Below are 10,670 nucleotides of genomic sequence, written 5' to 3'. Positions count from 1 at the left end.
CTCCCAAAGTGCTGGGATTAGAGGTCTGAGCCACCACCACACCCGACCACCATTTTTTAAAGCTGTCACAAACACTGTTTGGGAAAACCTGTTAGTGCATTTTATTTTTTATTTTATTTTATTTAGATGGAGTCTTGCTCTGTTGCCCAGGCTGGAGTGTAGTGGTGAAATCTTGGCTTACTGCAACCTCTGCCTTCCAGGTTCAAGTGATTCTCCTGCCTCAGCCTCCTGAGCAGCTGGGATCACAGGAGGATGCCACTATGCCCAGCTAATTTTTATATTTTTAGTAGAGATAGGGTTTCACCATGTTGGCCAGGCTGGTCTCGAACTCCTGACCTCAAGTGATCCGCCTGCCTTGGCCTCCCAAAGTACTGGGATTACAGGCGTGAGCCACGGCATCTGGCCCTGATCGTGCATTTTATAGTCTTCTTTGGCTGGATCCTCCCTTCAAAATCTGTATTTGAGCATTTTTGTCTTCCAGAGAAGTACAGCAGTAAACTCAGTTCTCTATTGATAACACACTGGTATGGGGCCTCTGTGTATATCTCCATGTAGTTTTTTCACCACCGCAAGTATAGTTATGTCCCAGCAGCCCTGGCAGCATTTACCTTAAGTGCAAGAGGGAAGTCCCCTGGCTGCCCATCTGGGTAAATATCTAGGACATCTGGACCCCCTGTGGGTCCTTTTGGTAAAACTAAACCCAGAGACCTGACACTGCATTTCACAATTCACACCATTGTCTAATGCTCAGCCTTTTATTTTTTCTTTCTTCTGTTAAAACTACTGAAATGCCCGGAGTTTGGTTAAGGGTGAGTGGAGAAGTCTGGAATGTTTTTAATCCTGTGTTCAGTGTTCTTGGTAACATTAGAAGAGCAGCAGAGCCATGAATCTAGTCATGCTCTTGGCTAATGCGGTCTACCCTGACTTAAGTGCTCCTCACATGAAAAGAGATCCAGGGCTTTAGTTGACAGTAAATGCAACCTGAGCCAGTGATGTGACCTGGCTGCCAAAACAAGTAAATGTGATATGAACTGGTGTTAAAAGAAGCCTGGTGGCTGGGACAAGAAAAGTAATAGTCCTAGAGTACATTCTGCAGTGGTAAGATCACACCTGGAGGATGGTGTTTCCTCCCACGCTATAAGAGTGATGTTGACAAGTTGGAGTATGCCCAAATTGGGCAACAGGATGATGAATGGCCTAGAAACTACATCTTTTGAGGAACAGTTGGAGGATTGGGGTAGTTACCCTGAAAACTGGAAGGCATGTGGGTGTGGGATAACTATTTTCAAATGTTCACAGGGTTATCATGTAGAAGAGTGGGACTCTTCTATGTCATCTCAGCAAGCACAACTTAGACCAATGGGTAGGTATTACAAAGTGGCTGATTTTGTCTCCATAAAGGGAAGAACTTTCTAGCCCTTATGAACACCCAAAAAATAGCAGCTCTGAAAGTAGTTACTTAACTTTTTATTTATTATTTTTGAGATGGAGTCTTGCTCTTGTCACCCAGGCTGAAGTGCAGTAGCGCTATCTTGGCTCACTGCAACCTCCACCTCCCGGGTTCAAGCGATTCTCCCACTTTAGCCTCCCAAGTAGCTAGGATTACAGGAGCACGCCAACAGGCCTGGCTAATTTTTTGTATTTTTAGTAGAGACAGGGTCTCACCACGATGGCCAGGCTGGTCTCAAGCTCCTGACCTTAAATGATCTGCCCACCTCGGCCTCCTGAAGTGCTGGGATTACAGGCGTGAGCAACTGCGCCAGGTATATTTTTTTATTTCATTTTATTTTATTTTATCTTATCTTGAGACGGAATCTCACTCTGCCACCCAGGCTGGAGTGCAGTGGTGCCATCTCGGCTCACTGTAAGCTCCCCCTCCCGGGTTCAAGCCATTCTCTTGCCTCAGCCTCCCAAGTAGCTGGGACTACAGGTGCCTGCCACCGCGCCTGCTAATTTTTTTTGTAATTTTAGTAGAGACAGGGTTTCACCATGGTCTCAATCTCCTGACCTCATGATCCGCCTGCCTTGGCCTCCCAAAATGCTGGGATTACAGGCATGAGCCACTGTGCCCGGCTACTTATTTATTTATTGAGACGGAGTCTCCCTCTGTCACACAGGCTGGAGTGCAGTGGTGTGATCTCAGCTCACGGTCACCTCTGCCTCCCCAAATCAAGGGTTCCTCCCACCTCAGCCTCCCAAGTAGCTGGGGTTAAAGGTGTGCACCACCACAACTGGCTAATTTTTGTATTTTTACTAAAGACAGGATTTCACCATGTTGGCCAGGCTGGTCTGGAACTCCTGACCTCAGGTGATCCACCAGCCTTGGCCTCCCAAAATGCTGGGATTACAGGCTAGTGACTTAACTTTAATAGAGAGTGTTAGAAAAGAGGCTGGCTAACTGAATGTCAGAAGATCCATGAATAGGAAGTTTGGAGAGATGATCCTATCCAAGATCCTTTCAGAGTCAAAGGTTCTTTTGATGAACCATAAGAAGGTGTCAGTATCTTGTTCCTCAGCTCCTAGTAACAACAGAAACTGTGTGAAAATAGACTGTAAGGCAGAATGTCAAAGTTATGAAGGTAGAGGGAAATAAAGCCAAAGGTGCTTTGTTTTCCCTGGTGGTTATTCTGTTTCTGTGCATAAAGATTTAAGTAGTGTTTTTTTTTTTTCTCCCCAAACAAGTTTTTTACTTTTAAAATTCTCTAGAGCTTTGGTGTGCTTTCATTCTCTGGAAACTTCTGGCCCTCCTAATATGTTTTTTTCAGGGTACTGTATTTTGACAAGATTATCCTTAACCCAATATTATAAAGCGACATTTCACAGAATCGTAGTTTGTGTCTATGCACGAAAGAACTAGCCCTGTGGAACAACTAGTGTTCTTTTTTGGTTTTGGTTTTTGACACAGGGTCTTGGTGTGTTGCCCAGGATGGAGTAGAGTGGCACAGTAATGGCTCATTGCAGCCTTCACCTTCTGGGTTCCAGTGATCCTCCCACCTCAGCCTCTCAAGTAGCTGGAACTAGAGGTGTGTGCCACCATGCCCGGCTAATTTTTAATTTTTTTAAGAGACAGGGCCTCCCTATGTTGCCCAGGCTGGTCTCAAACTCCTGGACTCAAGCTATTCTACTGCCTCAGCCTCCCAACGTGCTGGGATTATAGGTGTGACCCACTGTGCTTGGCCACAACTGGTGTTTTGCGATCATTAATAATTAAGTAGCATCTGGTAAAATGGGTACATTAGGATAGCTTAACTTTTTCCAACAGTCAGTGAGGTGAGTTAGTAATCATCATTCCCATTGAGCAGAAACTGGGTTTTGGAGCAGCCTGCCCTACCATGATCGTGGGTGGAGCTGGCACTAGAATCCAGAACTTTTGACTTCCAGGCCAGTGTTCTTTCTAATACAAAAGGCTACTGTTCTTTCCTAATACTGGGTTTAGAGCCTTACTTGATCGCAGAATACAGTTTTTCCTCTTTTAACCACAGCGTTCTCTGGAGTAGGATGGCAGGCTACCTTGGTCAAAGACGTGACCTCTAACTTAAGTGCTGTCCCTAAGTTCATTTTTGTCTAAAGGAAGTCTCCAGCAAACATCACTACTGATGTGTGTGCATACCTGGACCACCTCCTTGAAAACAGGGACACTAACACTTGCTCCAAAAAATGAATTCTAAGAATGTTAAGAGGGCAGTATTTGTCAAGTGGAATGGATTTGACTGGGCAGTGCAGCAAAATGCTTAAGTTCTGCAGTGTTTTTTGTTTTGCGTTGTTTTTTAGAGACGCAGTCACGCTATGTTGCCCAGGCCGGAGTGCAATGCCTGTTTGCAGGCATGATCATAGCGCACTGCAGCCTAGAACTCCTGCTCAAGATATCTTCCTTGGCCTTAGCTGGCCTCAGCTTCCCAAGAAGCTGGGATTATAGGTGTGACACCTCGCTGGTTTACTCATTTTTCTGTTGAGGTATTATTGTGTGCTTCCTACTTTTACTATGCTATTTATACTTAACATAGTAGGTGCTGAATAAATACTAGTTAGTATCTTGGCTGGTCCCATAATCAGTAAAAACTGATCTCCGAATATGAAGCTGCTTGAGACCAGGCCCTTGCCCCAGTGCTCAGAGATCCACAGGTTGCTGTGGAGGCCAATCTGCCCAACCTGGAGTTCCAGAAAGGTCTGGGGATGTGTGTTGAGTGAGTCACAGCCAAACCAAGAAAGGTGGAGGTGGCGGGGTAGGGAGGCGTTGCTGCAGAAGAAACAGGTCAGTGAATGCACAGATATCTGAGTCAGCAAACTGAGTGAATCGCAAGGAGGTATCGGAGTTGTCATACTTGTTGGGCTAGTCATGTAACCTCCAGACTCTCCATTTCCTTATCTGTAAAAATAAGCAAATACTGTCTACTTATTTGCGATTATGTGAAGATTCAATAAGGTAATATTTGTAAATATTCGCATTTGTACTTGGCATATCAACTGGCACAAAGTAAGCATTCAATGTTAGCCACCGTTACCATTACGCTTTCATATTTTTTATTTTTGAGATGGAATCTCGCTTTGTCGCCCTGGCTGGAATACAGTGGCGCAATCTTGGCTCACCGCAACCTCTGCCTCCCGGGTTCAAGCGATTCTCCTGCCTCAGCCTCCTGAGTAGCTGGGATTTCAGGAGCGCGCTACCAAGCCTGGCTAATTTTTTTGCATTTTTAGTAGAGACGGGGTTTCACCATGTTGGTCAGGCTGGTCTTGAACTCCTGATCTGATGATCCGCCTGCATCGGCCTCCCAAAGTGGGCGCGTGAGCCACCGCGCCCAGCCTACGCTTTCATAATTTAATACCTTATAATAATTATGAACAGTGTCATTCCACGAATAATTTATTCCCTGGTCGTTGACTGCGAACGAGGTTGACAAAGATTCATAAACAACTGCTTCAGTCCCAAAGACGTTTCAGACAAGGTCAGGGCCGGCTTCACAATCCGAGACAAGCGGCGGCGTGACGTCCCCACGTCCGGTCCGGCCCGGGAGGATCTGCGCAGAGCCGCGCTCCCAGGGTCACGTGAGTCGCAGCCCCGCCCGGACTGAGTCTGTCCCCAGCGGCTGCGGCAGCGGCGTCTGCGCCTGCGCCTGCGCGGAGGCAAGCGCGCTCTGCGGCGCGGTCCGCGGTGGAGGCGGTGCGAACGGCCAGGGGGCCGCGGATGGCTTTGAGGGGCCCTGCGGGCTTGGGGCCCGGCTCTCGAAGGCCGTTGGACGAGGCAGTGGCAGGGGCCGTAGAGCGCGAGGCGCCGGCCCTTCTGGCGGCGGGAGGCGCGCCAGAGGACGATGAAGAGGACGATGGCCGTGGCCGGGGCCTGCTGCGCTGGGACGGCTTCTCCGCCTGGCTGCACTGCGTGTGTGTGGTGGGCTTCGACCTGGAGCTGGGCCAGGCCGTGGAGGTGAGGCCCGGCCCCGCCCTGTCTCCGCGCTCCGCCCCTGCGCCTGGGCGGCTGCCGCAAAGCCAAGCGCCCGCGGGCTGGCCGGCCTGGACCCCATCCGCCGCGCATCCGGGCGTGGCCAGTTTCCCCTCAGGCGCTCTTTCGGGCTGCAGTCCTACGGCACTTCCCGTGGGAGGATCTTGGGCTGCGGCTAGGGGTGAAAAGTTCTCTCTTAGGCCCTTCTTAAATACTTGTTGATGTTCATCCTGTTATTTCTTTATTTCTTTTAAACCCAGAGCCACAGAACTAACTAAAAGGGTTAGTAGCACCCACCCGAGGAAGCCTGCAGGCAGGATGTTTGGTACTTTTTCAAGAACAATGCTCCATAACTAATGATGAACTCTTAATAGCGGAACTTGCACAACCAATTTTTAAGGCTCAGGTTGTTTTGGTCATTTGTAGTAATTCATAGAGCTTTTCCCTCAGCCTGAGCCGAAATACTTATCTCAGCATACATTTTCTCCCGTTCCTCCTTTTGTGCCTCATTTCTGGTTGGTTGGTTGGTTTTTTGAGACGGGGTTTTGCTGTTGTTGCCCAGGCTGGAGTGCAATGGCGCGATCTCGGCTCACCACGACCTCTGAATCCCGGGTTCAGGCGATTCTCCCGCCTCAGCCTCCCGAGTAGCTGGGATTAGAGGCATGCGCCACCACACCCAGCTAATTTTGTATTTTTGGTAGAGACAGGGTTTCTCCATTTTGGTCAGGCTGGTCTCGAACTCCTGACTCAGTTGGTCTGACCCCCTCGACCTCCCAAAGTGCTGGGGTTACAGGCGTGAGCCATCGTGCCGGGCTTCATTTCTGTTATTTTTAAAATATTGCCTCTGGAACAGTTGGTGTGAAACTAATGTCAAGATGAATATAGGGAAAATCATTTGCTTGTGAATCAGTCAACTTTTCCATTCTTATTTATGGCCCCTTATCGAAAGACTTTAGAAACATCTATTCTTGACTTCGTTTAAGGTCTTTTTAGCATAAGGAATTGCTTGTTTTCATGTGTCCAAGAAAATCGTTATCAGAAGGGCGTTTGTTTAGATGTTTTTGTTTTTGGTATTGGTGACAGATTTCTATCTCATTCTGACTAGTGGCCTGGTTGACTAAGAAAACTGGCTAGGGGTGGTTTTTCTTAATGCCAAGCCACTGCTTTCGTATTCGGCCTGCCTTCTGGGTGTTTTAGTATAACACAGTTCAACATTAAGTTTCCACTAAGAACCAAGCATTATGTTAGTTGCGGAGCATACAAATAGGGTGTGCTCTAACCTATATTTGTAGATTGAGGCAACAATTTAGAGAACCAAGAATTAATCATAGTAGCTGATAAGGCCAAATGCAGTCCCTGGCACCTAGTGGCATTCTGTAAATACTTTTGATAGAATGGGTGAATATGTGAGCAATTCTTCTATCCTATTAAAGTAAGAAAAACAGTTCCCAAAGATTTTGAATAAAAGATTTATAAGCCATTTATTATTCACCTTGTCATGTTAACCTGAAGTTATATGTACAGCAAGAAATTTAACCAGAAAGCTTAAGAATGGGTTGTTGTAGTTGTGTTTTTAAATAGCTAAAGGAGATCCTTTTGGATTCTTATTATTTGGGACATTCTTTATGAATATTTTTGACCAGATAGACAGAAAACAGTGCTGCAAAAATGTGAATTATTAAAGGACTTATTTTGAATTTCATTTTCCATAATGTATGCCACTGTATAGAGTTTTTTTAGGTCAGGAGTTCTTAACCTTTTGCTTCCTGGATCTTTTAAAAATACAAACATTGTGAACTTTCCACTAGGAAAAGGCTGAGTAAACGAAATCATGTATGTGGTTCCATGGACTGTCTGGGTTTATCCATGGACCTTCTGTTCCATTGTCCCCACATTAAGCATCACTGGTTTTAGAAGGTGTAGGATGAGGGTGGGGAAGATTCTCTAATAAAGGAAGGTCGAGGCTGCAGTGAGCCATATTCGTGCCACTGCACTCAAGCCTGGGTGACAGATCGAGACACTGTCCCCCAAAAAACCCCTAACAAAACCCAGACTGTAAAGCTGGGCTGCCTAGGTTAGAATCCAGGTGACTTTGGGCAAGTTACTTAGCTTGTTTGAGTCTCACATTCTTCTTTATAACAGGATAACAATACCTATATCATGGCATTGTTGTGAGGATTAGGTAATTTAATGTTTGTAAAGCATTTGGAGCAGTTCCTGGGACACAGTAAGATGTATTTAAGGCTTCATTTGAGAAGCATTGATTTTCTAGAAATTTCCTTTTTTTTTTTTTTTTTTTGAGACGGAGTCTCGCTCTGTCGCCCAGGCTGGAGTGCAGTGGCCGGATCTCAGCTCACTGCAAGCTCCGCCTCCCGGGTTTACGCCATTCTCCTGCCTCAGCCTCCTGAGTAGCTGGGACTACAGGCGCCCGCCACCTCGCCCGGCTAGTTTTTTTGTATTTTTAGTAGAGACGGGGTTTCACCATGTTAGCCAGTATGGTCTCGATCTCCTGACCTTGTGATCCGCCCGTCTCGGCCTCCCAAAGTGCTGGGATTACAGGCTTGAGCCACCGCGCCCGGCCTACATCTTTTTTTTTTTTTTTTTTGAGGTGGAGTCTCACCCTGTCACCCAGGCTGGAGGGCAATGGCACAATCTTGGCTTACTGCAACCTCCGCGTCCCGTGTTGAAATGACTCTCTTGCCTCCGCCTCCTGAGTAACTGGGTTTACGGGAACCTGCCATCATGCCTGGCTAAGTTTTATTTATTTAATTTATTTATTTATTTTTGAGACAAAGTCTTGCTCTGTCGCCCAGGCTGGAGTGCAGTGGCCAGATCTTGGCTCACTGCAAGCTCCGCCTCCTGGGTTCACGCCATTCTCCTGCCTCAGCCTCCCGAGTAGCTGGGACTACAGGCGCCTGCCACCTCGTGCGGCTAGTTTTTTGTATTTTTTAGTAGAGACGGGGTTTTACCGTGTTAGCCAGGATGGTCTTGATCTCCTGACCTCGTGATCCACCCGTCTCGGCCTCCCAAAGTGCTGGGATTACAGGCTTGAGCCACCGCGCCCGGCCAGTTTTATATTTTTGTAGAGACAGAGTTTCACCATATTGGCCAGGCTGGTCTTGAACTCCTGACCTCAGGTGATCTGCCTGTCTCGGCCTCCAAAGTGCTGGAATTACAGGTGTGAGCCACCACACCTGGCTGAAATTTACTTTTTTTTTTTTTTTTTTTTTTGAGACAAGAGTCTCACTCTGTTGCCCAGGCTGGAGTGCAGTGGCCGGATCTCAGCTCACTGCAAGCTCCGCCTCCCAGGTTCACGCCATTCTCCTGCCTCAGCCTCCTGAGTAGCTGGGATTACAGGTGCCCGCCACCTCGCCCGGCTAGTTTTTTGCATTTTTTTAGTAGAGACGGGGTTTCATCGGGTTAGCCAGGATGGTCTTGATCTCCTGACCTCGTGATCCGCCCGTCTCGGCCTCCCAAAGTGCTGTGATTACAGGCTTGAGCCACCGCGCGTGGCCTGAAATTTCCTTTTTAAGTGAAGAGAACCCCTGACTTTTGTTTTGGGAAGTGGGGCCTCAGTTTTCTCACTTGTAAAATGAAATTGAGGTACTAGAATCGATACCTTTTTTTAGTAGGGAACTTTGTTCCCTGTGTAAATAGATATCTAATCTGGAACCTTAATGACTAATCTTGTTGAAATGGGGCGTGTGTGTGTATCTTTGTCTACAACAGAAACTAATTTAAGCTACCTCAAGCAGTAAAGGGGAACTTACTGTAAGGACACAGAGCTTAAATACCTGTTTCCAGCGATTTAAGACATAAACATAGTGGGGCTTCAGAAAATGGCTAGAGTTCAGAATCAGGGAATCCTCTTGGTTTTGCTCTTTTTTGTGTGTGCAGATCTTGCTTATATTTCATGCTCTCTGCAAACTGCCTTCTTCCTCTTCTCTGATTCTTTTTTTTTTTAAGGCAGAGTCTAACTTTGTCCCCCAGCCTGGAGTGCAGTGGCGTAATTTCGGCTCACTGCAACCTCCACCTTCCAGGTTCAAGTGATTCTCCTGCCTCAGCCTCCCAAGTAGCTGGGACTACAGGCGCATGCCACCACACCCAGTTAATTTTTGTATATATATATATATATTTTTTAGTAGAGACAGGATTTCACCATGTTGGCCAGGCTGGTCTTGAACTCCTGACTTCGGTGACAACCCTGCCTCAGCCTCCCAAAGTGCTGGGATTACAGGTGTGAGCCACCGTGCCTGGCTTTTTTTTTTTTTTTTTCCTTAGAGACATGGTCTGGCTCAGACTGGAGTGCAGTGGCATGATCATAACTCACTACAGCCTCAAACTCCTAAACTCGAGGGATCCTCCTGAGTATCTAGGACTACAGACATGCACCGCTACACCCGGCTATTTTTAAATTTTTTTGTGGAGACGAGGTCTTGCTATTTTGCCCAGGCTGGTCTCAAACTTCTGGCCTCAAATTATCCTGCTGCCTCTGCCTTCCAAAGTACCGGGATTATAGGTGTGAGCCACCAGGCCCAGTCCTTCTCTGATCTTTAAGATGAGAAGTTAACGTTTTTAGCCACCTCAGTGAAAAAAGTGAATCTTTAACTCTCTTCCAAAGCCAGAGGAAGATAATCTGGCCTGGTTTGGGGCAGGTTCCCATTCTGATACAGTTGGCTAAAGCTCTGAATGGAAGGGGGAGTGTTTCACCTTGCATAAAATGTCTTTTAAGGCCCTGTCCTAAGTGAAGGGGGTTAAGGAGGTCTTTGAGCTAGAAAGTAACTGAACAAGGTGTTGACTGCAGTGGGTGTGCTGAGCTGCTTTTTACCTGAAGTGGCTGTGGAGGCATTACTACAGAATCAAAGTGTCCTCTGGAACAAGTTTTGAAACCTCCTGGGTTTGATATACTGTACCTCACTTTTAGCTTTGAAATTACCAATATTTAGTAAAGCCTTAATTATCTGAATACAGAATTACCTTATTTATTCAAGTTTTTTTTTTTTTTTTCTGAGTGAATAATAACATACTCATTGCTGAAAACTTGGCAAGTAAAGAAATTATAAACATTAGGCCAGGCGTGGCGGCTCACGCCTGTAATCCCAGCACTTTGGGAGGCCAAGGCAGGCAGATCGCGAGGTCAAGAGATCGAGACCACCCTGGCCAACATGGTGAAACACCGTCTCTACTAAAAATACAAAAATCAGCTGGGCGTAGTGGCATATGCCTGTAGTCCCAG

The 10,670-nt window shown here is 46.8% G+C and overlaps 1 protein-coding gene across 11 annotated transcripts in view; it reads left to right on the top strand.

Moving 5' to 3' along the window:
• Positions 1 to 5,123: 5,123 nt before the first annotated feature.
• The window catches only part of DENND6A (DENN domain containing 6A), a 71,532-nt gene continuing 65,985 nt past the window's right edge, over positions 5,124 to 10,670 (top strand). For all 11 annotated transcript variants that reach the window (XR_013414081.1, XR_001442995.3, XM_015130627.3 and 8 more), the window contains exon 1: positions 5,124 to 5,419. Coding sequence is in view for 5 of the 11 variants with exons in the window: in XM_015130627.3 (XP_014986113.1) it covers positions 5,183 to 5,419 (237 nt within the window). In the remaining 6 variants the exon portion in view is untranslated. The remainder of the gene's footprint in view (positions 5,420 to 10,670) is intronic.

This window comes from Macaca mulatta, chromosome 2 (genome assembly GCF_049350105.2).
Source record: "Macaca mulatta isolate MMU2019108-1 chromosome 2, T2T-MMU8v2.0, whole genome shotgun sequence".
In the NCBI taxonomy this organism is placed as follows: domain Eukaryota; kingdom Metazoa; phylum Chordata; class Mammalia; order Primates; family Cercopithecidae; genus Macaca; species Macaca mulatta.
This window is presented reverse-complemented; position numbering and strand designations above follow the sequence as displayed.